Consider the following 21,926-nt stretch of genomic DNA (forward strand, 5'->3'; position numbering starts at 1 on the left):
AACAGGACAGCAGCAAACAGACAGACAAACATTCTAACAAACAGATCATGACAGAAGACGTACGAGACCAATGATATGTGATGGTGTCTGCTAATTTATTACAAAACACAAAGCACCTACAATATTTAAATTGACCCCTTGTTTCCTGCAGTGTAGCATTTGTCTTCACAGTGATTTAATTATGAACATTTTGTTTAGACAGTCACATCAAATTAACCATTGTAGCTTACTGAAAAACAGTACAAACACAGACATTCACAGCCATTAGACTAAAACCCACACAAAAAAATTAAACGAGTATTAACAAACATCAGCAAATTGAGTGAAAAATAGAATTTAATATTTTAAATACAGTATTTTTTAAATACAAATATCAATTAGAATTTTTCCATATTATAAGCTTTAGTACTACTATTATTTATTTTTCTTACTGTTGATGCTTAATTTACATTATGTGACTATACAAGGAAATGTGAAACTGAGTTTTGGTAATTTCTTGTATTGCTCATTTACGTCAATGTACACAAACATACTAACAATTAGCAATGACTTTACATCCTCTACATTGTGATAGTCTAAATCCCCCCCACCAACCGTACCTATATATGACAGACAAAGTGGCATTACATATTGCGTATCCTTATGAAAACACTACCTTTGTATTATTATATTAGAGTTAATATTGACACAAACATTAACTTTATTAAACTGTACACATTTTTTTTATTTATTCAGTCTTTGAGAAACAAAATACAAAAATGATGATAGAACACATAACAAATCAGACAGCAAGATATAGTACAGAGTTGAAACAATTGTCGCCTGGTGTTACTTTTTAATTTAAAAACCTGAATTACAATAATGGAGCCACAAATGGTCATCAAACGCAAACATCCACAGCCACGAAGAACATAACTCAATCTCGAACATTTGTTTGGGAGTTTCCAGACTGCAAAATCTCCTCTCACCACTAGGTGGGGTAATTGAGAGGAGAGTATGTTAATTCAACATGGTTGAATTAATATACTAAAGAACATGGGTTTTCTTCAATGCATTATCAGAAGAAAAAAATATATTTCAGTAATAAATTTGAAACATAACATTCACAACATTCACAATGGATTGCCTTATTCAGGTATTTCAGTACCAAACTTTCAGAGTTTAACCGTCTTATTTGAGTACCAAACTTTCCAAGTTTACCAATCTAAACTCAAGATTAAAATCCTGTAGAAAAAACAGATACTCAAGTATGAATTTCAATTAAAAGTGGCAATTAGTTGAATCTATCCCATCATTCATGTCAGGGACAACCACATTTACTGGATTCAGCTCTAATGGGCTTTTTTACCATGCCTTAAAGTTCTCAACAGTGAAAATACACAGTCATAACTTATCTATAGTAATACAGCACCCAACAAGTATGATTTAGAGTCTACATACATGTTGGGTGCTGTATTACTAGAAATGTTATGACATTGTAGACTGAATTAGCATTTTGCTGCTCTGATTGATTTACAATCACATTCTTCCTCAGCAAGTGGCCAAAGGACCAACAGTCCAGGCCCTTTACATTTGGCCATTTCTGGTAGCTTACAGACACTGTAGCTTAGAGAAACTGTAAGAGCTCTGAATAGATAAATGTAGTTCACAAATCAAGCCCATAAAACAGAGTAAACAGACAAATAGAAACTATGAGGAGGATTAAAAGGAGGGTCTCAGTCAGAGTGGCTGTAGATTCCCATATGAGGCTGAATGTGTTGCATTTCATGTTGCTCTAAACCCCATTTGGGCACTATTAGGCTTGCAGTTCAAAGGTCATACACAGTACGAAGACCTCCAGGTCAAAACAACAGAAGTCCCTTTCTTCAGTCTTTCAGCGGCTGCAAGAGGAGGAGCAAACTGTTCCGCTGAAACAACACCTCATATATATATATATATATTTTAAAAAACAGTTTAAATTCCTAATTTTAGCCCCAAATCGATTTGATCACTAATAACGGCAGTCAGTTAATCAAACTAATGGTTTTAAACAGCACATTCCATCTGAATCAGAGGGGTTGGAGAGGACCAGCGAAGAGATCTGGAGAATCAAGAATCCAATGAAAACATGCTCAGGAGCCATTGTTCCCCTCTGACCCAATCTTCTTTATTCACTCTGTTATGGCCAGGCTGACCAAGAAAGTAGAACAGTTACTTTTTCCCCTGATCTTGCCGCTTCAGTGTGGTGCCAACACTGCAAAATGACAGCGCACCTTCTCTCTCTCACATACACTCGCACAAAGGCTTGCGCATAATTCATTTTTTTTGTATGCCTATTGGGACTACTTACAGTATAAATAAAATCAAACAACTTCCAAGTACAGCGACACTTCAACACTTTGTTGACAATCATCATATTCCCTTTTCTTGGACTAATAACCATTTGCACAGCCTTTTATAAGCTGTTTTTCCACACCCACCCTGCCACATAGGCCTATATGTATAGCCAGTCATTGCCTAACCAGTTACCACTATTATTTTCTTTTGTATGTAAAGTATTGTATTGCTTTAAAAATATTGCAAGTAATTCCTATGAGTAAATTGTAAGACTGTGCGTCTGTGTATGTAGACTAACCTACTACTCTTATGGTTGGTCTGACCCTATACTGCAGTCTTTGTAAATGGTTGTTTCTTTGCCTGGTATTTTAGTATGGCTTTTGTGTGGAGGGAGATATTGCATTTTTCACAATCAAGACTCAGCCACAAGGTTACAGTCTGGTCTTAGATATCTAACTGCAGTTCTTCAGTAGTTTCTGATGTGAAGCTTACCCACTGGGCACACACACTGGTTGAAATGATGTTGAACCAACATGGAATAGTCATTGAATTGATGTCTGAGCCCAGTGCTACAAATGAAAAACCTTAGTGATACTGGAAATCTAATATGATTCTGACATTCAAACTGACTATGTCTTGGACTCTTTCAATGAAGTTTGGCAGTCAAGTATTAAGGTGTTAAACTCCACCATCAACCTCCACTGAGGGCATCTACAACATGTATACATGTTTTCTCCATTTTTTAAACACCATTTTGAATCTCTGAAGAGGCCAGAGATTATCTCCACATTCTTCATGGTCAGAATCTAAGACAAACCTCTCCGTTCACAGCAGCCAGCCATTCACTCTGCAGATTGCCCGTCTCTCATCGTGCCCTTGCATCCGCTCTCCTTGGCTTCTCCTCATCCTCCCTTCTCTCTAGGGCGAGTCCATCATGGCTTCCAGCATCTCTAGGAAGAGTTTGTGCATGGGCACGCCACCTCGGGTCTTGATGCTGTAGAAGGTGGTGAGGGCGCGACCAGCTGTCTGGCGGAGGAGGGGGAGGGTGAGGAGGAGGCGCCCCACCCGCTGGGGGTCCTCGGGATGTCGCTGGCACTCCATCTCCAACAGGGTCTGGTGGAGGAGGTCCCTCAGCTTCTGCACTGCTTCCATGTCCTCTATGTACACAGAGTCTGGCAGAGGAGAGGGGGAGCATGGTCAGACTGTATATCAGTGGGGGAAGAGGGTGTTTTTTTCTAAATGATTTATTTGATCTTTTGGAGAGATGGTTTCATAAGATTGTGTTTGGCAGAAAATGTGAATGATTAAGGAACAGGACACACCAGTCCAGACTAATGACCATCTTTGTATTTGCATAACACATAGTGCCTTTGTGGGTTAAGCAGACCGTGGGGGTGAATCTTCTGTTTACAGTAATTGTCTGTCAGTCCCTCAGGGCTGAAGTTATTTTCATCAACAATCTCTTCAAAAATGGAGACTATGACACCAATCTTTACTAATCTGTCTTCGGTGATTCCTTGAGTTGTATTTTCTTTTAAATAAACGGTTGGACATAAACTGTTGCTTAATGGAACTGAAAGTGGAATAGTGCTTCAAATAAAGCATGTCATCATATTAGCAACTAATTGTACATATGGAGGGTTCGGTATTTCAGTCTCACCTACTTCTTTCATCACATTTTCATGTTGTGACACTCCACATAATGCTGATTGTAAAAGGTATTCTAGGATTATACTTTTGTTTAGCTACTTTACCGGAGTTGGTGAGTGCGATGGCTTTGAGCATGACAAACTCCTCCCGGTCCAGCTGCAGGGAGCGGAAGCGTCGGGCCAGCTGGCTGATGGCTGCGTTGAGCTCTGTCAGTCCAGCCACGCGGGACATCTCCTCGTCAAGGACAAAGTCCTCAGCGAACACTACCTCATCTTCACAGCCCAGGGAGCGGAAGGCCACACCCAGCACCAGCACCTCCAACCACACGGACTGCAGCACCGACATCTGGTCTGCCAGAGACAGCGACAGGAAGCCTACAGTGGGGGACAGGGTAGACTGACTGATCAATCACTAGGCTAAAAGCTGATACAACGAGACAGCATTCTAGTCCCTGATCAAGGCATAATGAACCACTGCAGGGCTACTGATAAGAGTTGAGGGCTAGTTCCCACTAACTTATTTCACCTTACTTTCCATACTTTCCGCCATTCTCTTCTCATGCCGATCTCCCTCCCCACCAATCCCTCTTCCCTGTCCCCCTTACCGGGGATGTGTTTGGCCCAACCGATGATGACGACCAGTTCGCGGTCGGCGAGGTCACAGAGGGTGGTGAGTGTGCGCTGAGCCGTATCAGGCTGCAGGGGGTCAGGCATGGCAAACAGTTTCTCTGGCTCTGCCACCAGGAGGTGGGACACGATGATGTTGGAGGAGCCTGGGTCACGCACACAAACAGAAAGCAAAGGTCATGGCACAACTGATGTTACATTTACCATTAAAACAAAGGACAAAGGCACTATGTGCATCTAAACTCATCCTTATGTGGAAATAGTTCCATGATGTTACTTGATGCTTCTGTTCAGAAATGAAGGCTCTCTGGAAAAACAGACTGCACAGTTAAGAGTGTTTCTTAACTGAAAAACTCTGAAAATGTCTTCTGAACAATCTCCTACCTTTCTCCCCTTCCTTCCTAAGCGGTAGAGGGGCACTCTGGTAGGTCGCATTCTCCACCTCTGGACGCCTTTTATACTTCTGTCTCCCTCCTCTGACCCGGTCCAGACGGACTCCTGCAACACACAACACCACCACAATGAATAGAAAGTGAAAAGGAGAGTAGGAGAGTGAGAGAGAAAAAGAGAAACAAATTCCCTTTGTTTGGAGAAGTATGGAGATAGAAAAAAAGGCAGATCTTAATCAAATAACTACTTTCCACACTGCATCAAACAGTGTCTCCAGACCAGACCAGACCACTAGTTAAGGGCTATGGGTAATATATGCTCACCCTCTTTCAGCATGCCTACTTTAAGGCACTTGGTGAAGCGGCACGCCTGGCAAGCCTTTCTGCGCCTCTTGGTGATCTCACATTCGTTTGACGCAGGACAGCTATATTCGATGTTACCTTAGGTAAGGCAAGGAGGTGGAAAGAAGGACGGAGAGAAGGAGAATAAACAAACAATAGCGATATGAGACTTCTGTCAAAGCAATCAAGGTCTATCCCATTTCATTCACTATACTGGATTGCAGAAACGCACAAGACACACACTCAACTTCATCCACACACACAAACACACATCCTTACCTTGGATGGTTCTCTTGAAGAAGGCCTTGCAGGCTTCACACGAGGCTACACCGTAGTGGTAGCCAGATCCTACATCTCCACACACTAAACACAGTCTCTTGGGTAGTGTGCTCAGGGCATACTTGCACCGCCCTCCTCCGCTACCTGTGGATCCCTCCTCCGCCCCATCACCACCCTCCTCCTTGAAGTGGCACCGCAGGGCCGGTGTGTACAGAGGGGGTGAGTAGCGCCCAACCCCGTCTCCTCTTGTCCCACCTCCACCACTCTGGGAGGAGTCTGAGGAGGCTCCCCCTGGGCTGGCCCGGCCCCCACCACCTCCCTCTGGACTGCTGGGCTCTGCCTTGATGTACAGGTCTGACCGACGCTCCCTGGAAGACATGATCACTGCAGACAGAGGGGAGAAAGATAGGGGGGGTGAGACAGAGGTATCAGACTGTCACACATCCATTTCTGAGTCACCTTTTCATTACATGTTAGTATCAATACACCCTCCAGACAACCAGGACCAACATCAATCCTAAGGAGACAACATTAAAATAATCAAAGCTGTTGCCTCAATGCTGAATTATATCACTCGCTTGACATCTGACAAGTCACGGCGAAGACACCTTTGGCTTGACTGCCAAGCACCAACAGAGAGCTGCAAAGACATAATACACACTGTAATATGCCTCCTTTTCCCTTATTAAAAGCAAAAAAAACTGTAGGCTTTCACAGTGTTGGATTCAAGGTTAAACGTGGAACACTTATACTCAGAAGTATAGGAACATTAGTTACAAAAGAGACATGAGGGGTGCCATAACGAAGTTTGGGGGCGGCTGAGCGCAGGGAAAACAATCGCACGTGACAGTACTGATAAGGGGAGAAACCGTTAAAGGCTCATATCACTTAGTTCCCTGCTTAGCAAGAATGATGCAATGTTTAGCGATAAGGAGGAGACTCCACCCAAAGTGGGGTATGAATACCACCACGGGGGAAGCCATACCTTTGTCTGAATTACAACTGATCTGGTCTCTTTGGTTTGATAAAAAAATCATGGTGAATCCTGCCGACAACGCCAACTGTTAGGTTCTAATTTTCAGTGTAAATAACTCACGGACACTAGAGAAGCTTAACCAAGTTGAATTGTTCCCAAAGGGTCGATTCAGCTGTAATTCAGACAAAGGCATGGCTTCCCCCGTGGTGGTATTCATACCCCACTTTGGGTGGAGTCTCCTCCTTATCGCTAAATATTGCATCATTCTTGCTAGGTGATGGGAGGAAAAACAATGACAGTTACATATCGTAATATTATTTTGGACAATATTATATTGGAGTCAAAGTACGTTAGCTTGAGCTTGTCGGCTGCATCTGCACCAAAACTCTGGTATTTTTCCTAATTTAGCTTGTTCTCCATCCTCTTTTTAAATAGTGAGCCAACATGTTTTCAGCACTTTAATTTCAATGACTGATCAAACTAATGTTCTCATGCTCTCATCTCTCAGCAGTAGACATATTTGGAACATGAAATCACAATATTGAACAGCAATAAATATAGAATCGTGGAAATCGCAATACATATCGTATCGGCACCTAAGTATCGTGATATCGTATCGTGGGGTCCCTGGTGCTTCCCAGCCCTACTGCAGTGTGGGTACCTATTGCCTCATAGATATGCAACAACCAGTAGCCTATAAGACAAATGGCTGCACACCAGCAGAGAATAATTTGACATAACAATAATGGGATATTTTGAATTACGAGAGAGAGAAATAGGCGAGCGAGATGGAGACAGAGAAGGGGAAGGGAGAGCGTGTTCAAGCATGCATGCGTGTGAGACCGTATGTACCGTATTTGAGCGCTAAAATGCTAAGGGATGTGAGAGGGACCATAATCCCAGCTCCAACCTACTCTGACCTCTCCAGATTAGGGTCATTAATCCAGAGCAGAGTAGCAGCAATCCCTTAACCCCATAAGGAATCCCAGTAAGGAGATGGACGACACTCCCAACACTCTCCATTGTGACGCACTGAACCTACAAACAGCATTAGAGACAGTTGTGCATGGCCGATTATCACTTAATCATCTGTACAACTGTAGAAAGAGAACACTTTCAAAATGTAATGCAAAAATGTTAATTAAAGAGATTCTGGGATTATGACAGCACACAGCACACAGACAGAGATTGTGTAAAAAGGGGATCCTGTCTCTGAACTCTACACTGTAGGCCACTGGTCCTACCCTTCTCCTCCTTTCCACAGATCAGCAGGAGGTGTTGCAATGTGGGCCAATGTACTTTGGTTGGTCCAGTGGCCAAATGCTTCTCACACGCCGTTCACTATGGCCTGTAATCTTTACGCCTTTACGTAACACGTCAACTATGACATTACTACCCTGACCCCAACCCCACCTCTCTACTATTTGTAACAGGAGTTACAGTCCAACTGCAAAGGAGGGAGAGAGACACAGGCACAGATGCTTTCTAGTAAAATATATCCATGCCAAGAATTTCACACGCTGTTCTAGCTCCCATCTTTGGCATAGGTGACCATTTATTATTTGTGAAGCTATTCAATATTTACAATGTTCTGATAATGATGATCCCAACGGGTAAATAATAATCTCCTGACTTTTGTGAAATTAACATATTCAAGAGTGATAAAATGAAGTGGTAAAACAGAGATTTCAATGATCTGACAATGATCTGACAAATGCTGAGTTCTTCACGCCTATTTGTCAGAATGAGCCTTAACAATATAATCGGTCACCATCGCTGAACTCAGACTCGAGAGACAACCGGAAGAAGCCCCCGCAAGATTCAATAAAATGTGCAGTGCATGTGAGTTAGCTAGCTAGCTAGCTGTGTTGACAGCTATGAATTTACTAACTATTTTTTCGTGTACTTTAATTCGGGCAAAGCCATTCGTGGGACGGTGAGAGGCAGGTTGGTCAGGTAAAGGAAAAAAGTGTAGGTAATAAGAAAATGAATGCCACGTCCCTATTATTCTTCCTGGCTTTATGAGGAATTTAGCTAGCTAGCTAACGTTAGACAGTATCACAGTTAGCCGTTATAGCAAGTGCAGTTCCATGTGTGGCGTTGGCACATTCTCAGATATAACGAGCTGGCCTTCCAGCTAATATGGTAGGAAATCCCAAACTGAAGTCTAAAGAAAGTATACTAGTAACGTTACTACAGCTAGCTAACGTTAGCTAGCAATCTATGTGTATTGTTGGCTTTCCTCATCAGGTGACATCAACTTACCTCTAGCCAGCAAGCTCTCTCCCCCAATGTAGCTTGAGATCCCCAAATATTTGCTTTCCCTCGGCGATATTATCGCGCAGGTTTGTGTTGTTGAGAGGCTACACACCGTAGCTAACATGTTATAACGCGTCTAAAACGTGTCATGATCCTCAAACGTGTCGAAATCGAATGTTGGTTTTCAGACAGGAGGAGATGGGAAGTCTGATGCATAATAGGAAGTAGTCAATGAAAGACTGAGACAAGGGTGACTGTCTACCCCAGCCTACTACAGTATGCCTTAGTAGCATAGCTAAAAGTCTTTATAAAAAGCAAACACATCATAAATAACAACTTTAATTTGACAAATAATGGCAACTTTTTGATCTGTGAAATCATTAAACCCTTCAAACTTTTATCAAGCATATCCTCCACAGTCTGAGTCTATGTAGTCCTACACTTTGTCAGTGCTTAAAGTCAGTTTGACCATATCTTAAAATAGTTTCAGCAAACTTCACAACTGCATTAATAGATCAGATCAGTATTGAACATCCATAATTACTGTTGGTTCAGATTTGATTGAAAGATATAGAAGACAAAGCAATTACCTGTGTTGCTGTGCTGCTGTAAAGCCGTATTCGTCTCCTCTCCTGGTAAACACACTCACTTTTTTATTTTATTGGTTTAGAATTGTGGCTATGGTCTGGGTAGAACAGTCTGATTATCAGGAAACCTAAGAGGGAAGACAAAACATTTCTGATTTCTTCTCAGGTCATGTATTTTTATGTGCATGTTCAAGATTATGTCATAGGACAGGGACAAAACACATTTCATCTTGGTCTCCCAATTGTTACTTTATCTAAATCGTAACCCCCACACACACACACACACACACACACACACACACACACACGTGTACATACAGTATGTACTGTACACCAAACATAATGGTTGCTTTAACCAACATAAGCCAGAAGATGTTGATATATTTTCTTGTTATAAGGCTCAATTTTAAGCACTCTGTCTAGGATTTTCAAGCTTATTTGGGTATTGAAATGTATAGCCAACAAAACCTGTGTGTGTGTGTGTGTGTGTGTGTGTGTGTGTGTGTGTGTGTGTGTGTGTGTGTGTGTGTGTGTGTGTGTGTGTGTGTGTGTGTGTGTGTGTGTGTGTGTGTGTGTGTGTGTGTGTGTGTGTGTGTGTGTGTGTGTGTGTGTGTGTGTGTGTGTGAGAGAGAGATTTGTCAAAGCTTTGTAAAACTACTCCCTATCTCTAAACCAAAGAGTGACTGTCTATCATACACTGTGTCCTGTTATCTTCATCAACACCATTTGGTAGAAATTGCTGACAAAGGGGGAAACCATTTTTGTCTTTCTCACAGACACAATTTGGATCATTGCAGTCACTTTTCCCATTCCCACACAAGCACACATATACACGTTTCTGCACACTACACCCAACCACCCCTCCCCCAACTCTCTCCCTCTGTGACACATTCCAAAGGTCAAAGTCACAGGAAAGCTTGAAGGACAGATAGAGTAACTGCAATTCGGCCTCCCTCAGACACAAGCACACAGAACATGTTTAAGTTGGATGAATGTTTTAAGACCGGGGGACAAAAAAATATTGGAAGAAATGTTAGGGGATAGGATGACTAAATTGGTATGTTATAGGGGAAAAGTTAAAAGAATCTCTGATTTACATGCCATATGTATAAAATAGTGCATAATTATTCATATACATTTTCCTATTTTAAGTTGAAAATACAGTACCATAACTATTGTTCACATGCATCACAAATAGTTTAACCTGAAGTGAAGCTCAAAAACTGACAGACAAATTTGTCTAAAACTGTTTCTAGATAGCGTCATCTTTTTACTAACACAAGTTCTGCACGATGATAGACACCATCTTCTACAACATCTAGCACATTATAAAAAAAGGCTTTGAATGACCATCATGATGAGCTCTGAGCCAAGAAAATCTATCTTGACAATTGACACTTTAAACTCAACAGTAACAGCATCAACAAAAGACCCAATTCTGTCTCCTTCCTTTGTCTGATACCAGTATTTTTTTCCAGTTAACTATCTCTGTGAATGTTCCTTATCTCAGATTAAGAACTGTTAGAACACAATTGGTGTTTCTGTGTAAAGGACTGAGGATATCTAAAGTTCCGTTTGAAAGCTTTGCATGCAGCACTGTGGAGAGACAGTGAGAGCAGCAGAGGTGACCTTGCCAACTGATCTCAGACCGGTGAAAGGTTAATTGCAAAACTGGATTATGGCTTCTTAAGATCAGGAATCTCAATCCTGGTCCTGGAGGGTCATAGTTTGCACAGGTTATTCCCTTGGGAGACTATTCACCTGCATTCTGATGATGAAATGTACTAACCGAACAGCAGTTGAGAAACTGGACTGTGTGAGTGTTTAAACTGAGTTCCTAAAGCATAAAAGTATCTTTAAATTATGGTTGTCACTCAGTATGCCATCAAAGACTATTGGTCAGGCCTTTACCTGGAGAGATAAGGGTGGCAGGTAGCCTAGCGGTTAAACACTTTTGGCCAGTAACCGGAAGGTTGCTGGTTTGAATCTCTGAGCCGACTAGTCAAAAATCTGTTGATGTGCCCTTGAGCAATACATTTAACCCTAATTGCTCCTGTAAATCACTCTGGATAAGTGTCTGTCTGCTAAATGGTAAATATATATATATGTACAATGTATGACTTAACTGTGGTAGCCAAAGTCCAGTGCAGTCCACTGCAGACCAAATGCTACAGTAAGGATAATTTATTTGGTTCTATTTCATACCAATCTGTTTGGATTAATAAAAGCCTACATGAAAATGTGTAGGTAACTACATTGCGCTGATGAGTGAGGGTAAAGCTATAGCTTGATGTAGGTTAGAGGGAATTGACTGAACTCTTTGGGTCAGTCATGATGTCCCAGTGACACAACACACATGCCAAAGCATTCGGTATCGTATTATTACAGAAACTCACCGTTACAATTATCGTTAGCGCGTCCCACTTCAATAACGTGGTCATGCAAAGTTAATCAGCTGCAGAATAGAGAGGAACTGCGCGTGCAAATGATTCAGACGGAATACAGACTACAGTAGGCCTATATTTTGACAGATTTACAATGTTGACCATTATCAAGCACTTACTTGTATTTGAGTGAACATCGCAGGAAAGAGGTCTCAGACCAGGCAGTACTGTCGCTACGGAAGCCACAGAGAACTCCACTACAAGCCACGGTTATACTCACCGGGGTTTCGACATTGCCACAAGAGTGGATGCAGCTCGTGGCCAAAATAATAGCCTATTACGTTTATTTATGTTTAAATTGTAGGATCTGAGCTGCGATCAGTCGTCGTAGCGCAAAATGTTTCTAAAATGATTGCTTAAAAATAGAAACTGCTGCGACAATGTATCAAGGGACACAGCGTCGAAAGACTAATTGCAGCTGATAAAAAATGGTCAACCAAATGTGGTATTTAATCCATAGGCTATTCTCTTATCAGGCCTGGTCCTGCATATTGATGTTACTGGAGGTTGTAGATTATCCTCGCTGCTACAACTGAGGTTTTAGTTACGTATAGCCTATCCCTTGTCCATTCTCCTCCCTCTCTCAATTTGCGTCTGCGGTGTCTCCGTTACGTCCGTGCGCGCCCTCCAATCCAGCCTCCTTCCATCAGCGTCATCTGCGTTGCAACAATGAAAAAAATGACCTACTGTAGTCTAGCGTCAGCCTGAAGCCTCACTGTTTTAGGTTTTATACATCGCATATAGAAACAAACCTGGCGTGATCATTACCTATGGTATTTAGATCGTGCTCACTACCAACATACAGAAAGCGCAGTAAGAGTGCCTGGTTTATTATTGCATCGAATAGGCTACGTGCTGCCTCTAAACTCCAATGCCAACCAGTAATATGCCATAATTCCTTTTACAGGTTCATGGATTTAAATAATTTACAGTAGGCCCAGCCTATTATAATTAGTTGGACCAATAATAGGTGATCTTTATTACATGTTTTATTTGACCAGGAAGGCCAATTAAGTTAGGCCTACTAACTTCCATAAAGGCTGCTTTTTGGATTGCTTAATGCAGTTTGATCATTTGTTGGTCTTGGCCTAGCCTACTTCATTTCAGAAACAGCTATATGATTATGCAATCCAAATTTGATTATGCAATCCAAATAGCTTCACAATATAAATTCTGCACTATTTCCTAGTCCTGTCATACCTGAGTTTCTAATGAACAATAACCAGTTAATTATGGGCCAATTAGCAAAATACATTCTATTCGTACATGTCTGTAATGCAGTGGAATTCATGTCCCCCAATGGATCAAACGACACCATAGTAAACATAGCTTTAGATGGCATGGAAAATGTTTGCAACCGAGCTCAGTCGACTCGGTCTTGTGACTCTGACCCGGCTCACTGCGCTACGTAGGCAACACTCGTCAGCTGGTACGCGGAGTTTTGGATCGATGCCAAGGAAGTGGGGGTCAGTGGACGACTGCAACGAGATGAGAAGAGGAAAAACCGAAGTCTAGAATCCGCTTGTTAACTTGACTATAACAGCTGGCATCGATAGAGGAAGGGAGAGGGGTGCGCATGCAGTGCTATCGCAGTCATGGAAAGAGCCGACAACCCATTTTCCCTGTCCGCGGAAAATTCATTTTAATACACAGAACAGTTGGCAACTGGAATAATCTAAGTAGTGTGTTTGTTAAAATAGCTTAGCATGAGGAAGACCACATGCGGTAGTCTCCTATAATACAAATATGTAACAGTAAATATAATTTAATCAAACCTATCAATCATAAAACAATTAGCTTATAATAATGTATTGTATGTTCATGTGTTAGACCTATGACGTCTGAGAATATTTTCAGAGACACTGCAGAGAGATTGGAGACTGATGGCAGTGTTCCCGGTGTCATTGAGAAAAACATCGACCTTGAATTGAAGGTCATACACGGATTCCGCATGCGCTGCATTTCAAACGGTTTGCATGTTGCTGCAGTCAGCCTCCACACCAGCTCCACACGCATTATCCCGTATTGCAAAAACGGCGTTTCACATACACTATATTCTGGGCGACTGGTAGGTTTAGGAGCTTGTAGTGAATGTTTTTATTTATCATTGTTATAAGTTGTTAGAGCATAAGATGCCTTGCCTAGTCCTTTAAACACTCCTCTTTTGAGGAGTCACGTGAACCATTGTACGACTTTAGAATAGGTATGAACGAATGTGCTGTATGTCAAAGGAGGCCATGGCCTGGGATGGTGGCATGCTGACAGGTCATATGACCAGAGACAGGTGTGAACAACAGACACACAGGCACTACTAAAACAAGCAACCACACAGTTAATGCTTTGTATAGTGAAAAGTGTATGCCGACTATAGCTTCCACAAAGCTAGGCTACTCTCTTTGTGATCAGTTGTTGTGCATATGTGTATCTTACTACTGTAGCACACTCATCTAATTGTTTTGTGTACTTTTAATGAGATGGCTTTTTATTGAATTATGCTTTTTCATCCTGGCGTTGGGGGTCTGCTGCCAAATGGTTGCAGAGACGGATATAAAGGGAGTTAATTATTTAGGGTGTCCTCAGCCTGTTCTTGTCCATCTAAGGTTAAGTAACCAAGAGTGAACTGAACAAATCGGGAAACGGGACATGGTCGAAATGGGAGAAGGGGTGAAAGAGAGACCCTCAGTGATATAAAAAAATAAAAAGTAAGCCTTGTCATATCAGGAAATGTTCCACCAGCTAGCCGAACATTACATTCTAGTACTGCCATTCTTCCGTGGCATTGCATCTCCGAAGAACAACACCCTCTATATGGTAGACTGTCTGAATGGAGAAAGCATACTGGTATCTTAATTTTACTCATCCAATAGCCAAACACACATAACTGTTAGGCCGCATGGCATGTCACATGACGTGTTAGTTATTGTGTTAGTTATTACTGGGTCATTGTGGAATAGGACACCTGTCACATGTTAGCATTGGTTTTGAGTGGCAATATTTTAGCATACATAAATGGTATAGAATTTGAAAGAGGACAGACATATTTGATCAATATACATTTATTTTTTAGCTTTTCAATGTCATGGGAATCTGAATTGTCGCATTTCATTAGTTGTTGTATTGTAGCGCTCTCTAGTGGTGTTTTTATTACATTGCCAATTACAGTATGTGCCTGTCTGTGGTGACGTCTGCTTTCGTGTCCTCGAGCACAAGGTCACAGAGTCAACTGCGCTTGCAGGCTTGATGGTTTATCAGAACCATAGGTGCAGGCGATAGCCGATTGACTGATCTACAAATCACCTTGCATCATAAATAAATACTCATTATTATTTGTAGATGAGTCAGTCAGTCACAATTTATCTATACAGTGCTTGACTTGGACTGGAATAGCTGCCAGTACTCATTTTGGGTGCCGGTATGCCTACTGTTTATATTTAGGTGCAGGAACACCACAATTCTTTTGAGCTAATATTCTATAAGAGGAACAGGAGCTCAAGCAGAAGAAAATTTGAGGTGCTGGTACTCAGCTCTGGTGAGCTCCCGTCCAAGTCAAGCACTGGATATATCACAGTTTGATGCTCTCAAACTCGCCTGCACTGCAATGTAGAATAAGCTCATTGAGATCCTATTGAATTACTAGAGAGGCTATGTCATGACCCCTCAAAGTTCCAGAATGGTATGAACATAGCAACCATAGATGCGGTAAAGGAGTGTAGACTGTTCCATTGACCAGATTTGAGCACATTCCACACATCTGATGTAAAAAATATTGAATATTCATCAAATCCGTCATGATTGATGTATTGTAACAGGCCCACAATGTTGTTACTAAAGTCTGATTTGGATCGATTTGGCTGTACAAGTTGTCCCTTTTCAGGTTTAGAAGTGACTGCTAAATGCACAGTCCTGTTTATGTAAAATGGTTAGTATACAGAACTCGGTGGTGGTAGTCAGTCGCCTTTTACTGTAATGCAGTTGATTGAGAAAGGTGATAGTCAGTTGGACAACTGAATGCATTCAACCTAAATGCTTCTTCCGCATTTAAGCTCTGAGTCAGAGAGGTGTGGGGGGTGGCCTTAATCAACATCGTTGGCACAGTTGTTGTTAACTGCCTTGCTCAAGGGCACAATGGCCAATTTTTCCACCTAGCCGGCTCAGGTATTCAAACAAGCAACCTTTTGGTTACTGGCCCAACGCTCTTAACCACCAGGCTACCTGTCACCCCAGAGGACGATGAACATGTGTTGGGGTTGACATCTATACAAGCATTATACTCAGCTTTTTACCGCAACATGTGAAATACATATATGAACAATAGCCTAAATGTAGGCACATTTTTCTGGAGGGCAATGAGGAGACTCAGGAACATTTCCCCACGGCCCTTTCTCCCACGCGATTCCATGGCAATTCTGTTGTTTTGGTCGAGTTTGATTAACCTCTACCTTATCTAAATGGCTGACCTATGATACCGTCATCCGGTGCAATGTAATACAATAAACTATAATTGAACTATAGTAAACTAACTATTATCTGTAGTTTATTATTTACTATTTATAGACAACTGTATACTCTTTATAAATGGTACCTTTGAGGAATCTACTTTGAAGAATCTAAATTATATTTTGATTTATTCAACACTTTTTTGGTCACTACATGATTCCACATGTGTTATTTCATAGTTTTGATGTCTTCACTATTAATCTACAATGTAGAAAATAAAGAAAACCCTTGAATGAGTAGGTGTGTCCAGATTTTTGACGGGTACTGTATATATTTTTTGTACTTTTACCACATTTTTCTCACCAATTTGGTGTTCTAGCCTTGTCCCATTTCTGCAACTCCCGTATGGACTCGGGAGATGCAAAGTTCGAGAGCCATGCATCCACCGAAACACAACCCTGCCAAGCTGCACTGCTTCTTGCCACACTGCTCGCTTAACCCGGAAGCCAGCGGCACCAATACAATACAATTGGCAATCAATGTCAGCTTGCAGGCACCCCGCCCACCACAAGGAGTGGCTAGAGCATGATGGGACAAGGACATCCTGACCGGACAAACCCTCCCCTGACCCCAAACAACGCTGTGCGCTGCCTCAAGGGTCTCCCAGTCATGGCTAGGTGTCACACAGCTTGGGATCGAATCTGGGTCTGTAGTGATGCCTTAGACCGCAGCGCCACTCAGGAGGCCCTAAATGGTACCTTAATGTAAAGTTTTAGCCTACTGTTAGAAGTAAGGGTTTATTTAGTGACAGAACATCCACAATGGACTCCCTCGCTGAAAACTGAAGCATTTGGACCATTAGGGCTCTTTTCAATCTGTATCGCTGAAGTGTTACAGAGAGCACGCTAGATGAAGTGTTACAGAGAGCACGCTAGATGAAGTGTTACAGAGAGCACGCTAGATGAAGTGTTACAGAGAGCACGCTAGAAATGTAAAGGTAATTTCCTATTAAGCCGACATCTGCAGCATTTACCATGAATGCAGTCTCTGCTAACACAGGAACATTGCCTTTAAATTTCAATCATGTTGTAATGCTGAATTTTAGCAGTATGGAATTAATAGAGCCCTTAATCAGTCTGCTTTACAATACAGATTTATGTTAATATGTTAAATTCAAAGAATCTTTGTAATATATACAGCACTTAATTCATTTTCTAATGGATTCTATAAATGTACTCTTTGAGTGATATTTTAATGTCTTAGTATGGGAGCTTTGCCAACTCCGTACTCCCATATGTCCAACTTGACTTATACATTGTAGATGCCTAGGCCTACTATCTGTAATCAGATTAAGATTAAATAGAGCTAACATTATTAATGAAAAACATAGCTATCACAACTCTACCTGCCCTTGTAGATGTATCATGAGTTAGTGACTGAATGGATGGGTGAGGTTACTGTACTAATCCCTCTTCGAAAATACTTGTTTTCGGCTCCTCGTGTTGACATATGGCCTGGTGGTCCCTCCCTGTGTGGCTGTATAAAAACTATGCTCAGTCTCACTCACACACCTGCTTCCACCTTGAGCATCTCCACCCGCTAAAGGAGCACGGACCAGAGCCTCAACTTCGCCATCTTCGACTTGCTCCTGCTTCGTCTCTCCCAGGCCCACTCTCCGCTTGTAAAAGCTGGAGCCCTCGGCACGGCTGAGCTCCTATCTAAACTCTCAACTCACTGTAGTGTTCAGAATCACTCACGCAGTGATTGTCTCCTCTGCAAGAATGGCCTGTTGAGGATGGTACGTTTTCACTTTAAATGCACAATACTGTGCAGTGCTATATAATAATAATGTCTACTGTATATTGAAAAGGTACATATTATTTGTGCAATTTACAACACTAGCTAGAAACACAATGCTGAACGAGCAAGAAATATTTCAATACTGCAGTATGGCAGCTGCCATGTAACTGTACACTCCTGTTCAGATGTCCTTACCAAATCATCTAATACTTTAGACATCACTACAAGGATCCTTGAGGCAAACAAAGGTACATAAAATTGATTTATAAGCTCACAGGTCAGTATCTGATTAACATAACATCTACAATCCATATCTTCGTTATGTGATCCACTTGACTCTTTGCACTAAGGGATGAGCCATCCACATGACTCTTTGCACTAAGGGATGAGCCATCCACATGACTCTTTGCACTAAGGGATGAGCCATCCACTTGACTCTTTGCACTAAGGGATGAGCCATCCACTTGACTCTGCACTAAGGAATGAGCCATTCACTTGACTCTTTGCACTAAGGGATGAGCCATCCACATGACTCTTTGCACTAAGGGATGAGCCATCCACATGACTCTTTGCACTTAGGGATGAGCCATCCACTTGACTCTTTGCACTAAGGGATGAGCCATCCACTTGACTCTTTGCACTAAGGGATGAGCCATCCACTTGACTCTGCACTAAGGGATGAGCCATCCACTTGACTCTGCACTAAGGGATGAGCCAGATGCTGATGGAGGGAGATGTAGCTGTACTCAGGACCAGAAACGCCATGAAGTGTTGGGGCAACAGCAACTACTGCAGATGGACCAAATTCTCCTCTGGAATGGTGGAGGTGTTATATCATAAGACAATTACTTCTGTAAGTGAAAATAATTATTTTATTTATAAATTGACATAGCACATTCATTATTTATTCTTAAGCCATGAACACATATAATCTGATGTTATGTGATAAAGCAAGTGAGACAGAAGTCTTATTGGTCTTCATCACAGATGACTCCGAAAAGGCTATGATTGAGACGTCCATGAAATCGTTTCACACAAGAACCTGCATTCGATTTGGTCCCTGGAGTGGCCAGTCAGACTACATTGACATTCAGAGTAAAACTGGATGAGTTTTACACACATGTCCACACATTGGGCATCTACCATGAGCACAACAGGAGTGACGGAGACCAGTATGTCAAGATCTATTGGTCAATTGGGGAAAACTATCCTCTCACTCTCATGGTCAAGTGCCCATATATCAAATCAAATTCATTGACACCTTTTAAGAATTGCGCTATCTTACCTCAACAACATCAACAAGTATCAGAAGCACTTTCATATATACTCATATCCATCTATACTTCCAGAAACAGGACAGCAACAATCCAAATACGCCATATGACAATTCATCTGTTACACAGATTTAAGAGTCAACTGCCTACTGTTTTGATACTGTTCTTTTCTCATAAAAATGTGTCCCTCTTCCATTTTAGGACCTGCATTCTCAATTGAGAACACTTAAGGACACTATCACTCCTATTCCTAATCCGTCTGTGAAAATAGGATGCTGATGTTCAGAGGATCAAATCACATTTAATTCATCACATGCTTCATATACAACAAGTGTAGACTAACAGTAAAATGCTTGCTTGCAGGCCCTTCTCAACAATGCAGAGAGAAAGAACTTAGAGAAATAATAGAAAAGTAAAACACGTAATAATAAATACACAATGAGTAACGATAACTTAGCTATATACACGTGGTATCAGTAGCGAGTCAATGTGCAGGGATACGAGGTGATTGAGGTAGATATGTACATATAACTAGGAATAAAGGGACAGATAATCAACAGTAGCAGCAGCGTATGTGATGAGTCAAAAACGTTTGTGCAAAAAGGGTCAATGCAGATAGTCTACGTGGCTATTTGTTTAACTATTTCATGAACTATTTAGCAGTCTTATGGCTTGGGGGTAGAAGCTGTTCAGGGTCCTGTTGGTTATAGACTTGGTGCATCGGTGCCGCTTGCCGTGCGCTAGCAGAGAGAATAGTCTATGACTTGAGTGGCTGGAGTCTTTGAAAATGTTTAGTGCTTTTCTCTGACACTGATTGGAATAAAGGTCCTGGATGGCAGGGAGCTGTGATGTACTGGGCTGTACGCACTACCCTCTGTAGCGCCAAGCCGTCTTATGCCGAGCAGTTGTCATACAAAGCGGTGATGCAGCCAGTTCAAGATGCTGTCAGTGGTGCAGCTGTAGAACTTTTTGAGGATCTGAGGGCCTATGCCAAATCCTTTCAGCATCCTGAGGGGGAAGAGGCATTGTAGTGCTCTCTTCATGACTGTGTTGGTGTGTGTGGACCAAGATAGATCCTTAGTGATGTGGACACCGAGGAAGCTGAAGCTCTCGACCCACTCCACTATAGCCCTGTCGATGTGAATGGGGGCGTGCTCAGCCCTTCATTTCCTGTAGTCCACAATCAGCTCCTTTGTCTTGCTGATGTTGAAGGAGAAGTTGTTGTTCTGAAACCACACTGCCAGGTCTCTTACCTCCTCCCTATAGGCTGTCTCATCGTCGTCGGTGATCAGGCCTACCACTGTCGTGTTGTCAGCAAACTTAATGATGGTGTTGGAGTCGTGCATGGCCAGGCAGTCGTAGGTGAACAGGGAGTACAGTAGGGGACTAAGCACTAAGCATCCCTGAGGGCCCCCCGTGTTGAGGGTTAGCAGTGGCGGATGTGTTGTTGCCTACCCTCAACACCTGGGGGAGGCCCGTCAGGAAGTCCAGGATTCAGTTGCAGAGGGAGGTGTTCAGTCCCAGGGTCTTAAGCTTAGTGATGAGTTTTGAGGGCACTATGATGCTGTAGTCAATCCTTTTGTCCAGGGGGCCCTCGAGTGGTGCAGCAGGGGCCCCCGAGTGGCACAGCAGTCTAAGGCACTGCGTCTCAGTGCTAGAGGCGTTACTACAGACACCCTGGTTCGAATCCAGGCTGTATCACCAACAGCCGTGATTGGAAGTCCCATAGGGCGGTGCACAATTGGCCCAGCGTCGTCTGGTTTTGGCCGGTGTCGTCATTGTAAATAAGAATTTGTTCTTAACTGACTTGCCGTGTTAAATAAAGGTTCAAATAAAAAATAAAAACATCCTGCAAGCGTCAGAGCCAGAGTAGTAGGATTCGATCTTAGTCCTGTATTGACTCTTTATCTGTTCGGAGAGCATAGTGGGATTTCTTATAAACGTCCGCATTAGTGTCCCACTCCTTGAAAGCGGCAGCCTTTAGCTCAGTGAGGATGTTGCCTGGCTTCTGGTTGTGATATGTAAGTACGGTCACTGTGGAGATGATGTCATTGATGCACTTATTAATACCACCCTGCATACCACTGCTGGCTTGCTTCTGAAGCTAAGCAGGGTTGGTCCTGGTCTGTCCCTGGATGGGAGACCAGATGCTGCTGGAAGTGGTGTTGGAAGGCCAGTAGGAGGCACTCTTTCCTCTGGTCTAAAAAGTATCCCAATGCCCCAGGGTAGTGGTTGGGGACACTGCCCTGTGTAGGGTGCTGTCTTTCCGATGGGATGTTGAACAGGTGTCCTGACTCTCTGAGGTCATTAAAGATCCCATGGCACTTATTGTAAGAGTAGGGGTGTAAATCCTGGTGTCCTGGATAAATTCCCAATCTGGCCCTCAAACCATCACAGCCACCTAATAATCCCCAGTTTAAAATTGGCTCATTCATCCCCCTCCTTTCCCCTGTAACCATTCCCCAGGTTGTTGCTGTAAATGAGAATGTGTTCTCAGTCAACTTACCTGGTAAAATAATGGATAAATGAAATTGTGACTGATGTGGT

The 21,926-nt window shown here is 42.3% G+C and overlaps 1 protein-coding gene across 2 annotated transcripts; it reads right to left on the bottom strand.

Moving 5' to 3' along the window:
- Positions 1-76: 76 nt before the first annotated feature.
- Positions 77-12,601, bottom strand: LOC124006831 (steroid hormone receptor ERR1-like). 2 transcript variants are annotated; one of them, XM_046317011.1, is made up of 8 exons: positions 11,988-12,601; positions 9,428-9,552; positions 5,603-5,986; positions 5,306-5,422; positions 4,977-5,090; positions 4,571-4,738; positions 4,071-4,340; positions 77-3,488 (listed from the first exon to the last, which is right to left on the bottom strand). In XM_046317011.1, exons 3-8 carry the CDS (start codon positions 5,979-5,981, stop codon positions 3,235-3,237), a joined length of 1,302 nt encoding a protein of 433 aa, XP_046172967.1. In that variant the 5' UTR covers positions 5,982-5,986; positions 9,428-9,552; positions 11,988-12,601; the 3' UTR covers positions 77-3,234. The 2 variants fall into 2 exon arrangements, with proteins under 2 accessions (XP_046172967.1, XP_046172966.1); XM_046317010.1 differs by lacking the exons at positions 9,428-9,552; positions 11,988-12,601 and adding an exon at positions 8,844-9,288.
- Between the last annotated feature and the right edge of the window lie 9,325 nt (positions 12,602-21,926).

This window comes from Oncorhynchus gorbuscha, linkage group LG20 (assembly GCF_021184085.1).
Source record: "Oncorhynchus gorbuscha isolate QuinsamMale2020 ecotype Even-year linkage group LG20, OgorEven_v1.0, whole genome shotgun sequence".
In the NCBI taxonomy this organism is placed as follows: domain Eukaryota; kingdom Metazoa; phylum Chordata; class Actinopteri; order Salmoniformes; family Salmonidae; genus Oncorhynchus; species Oncorhynchus gorbuscha.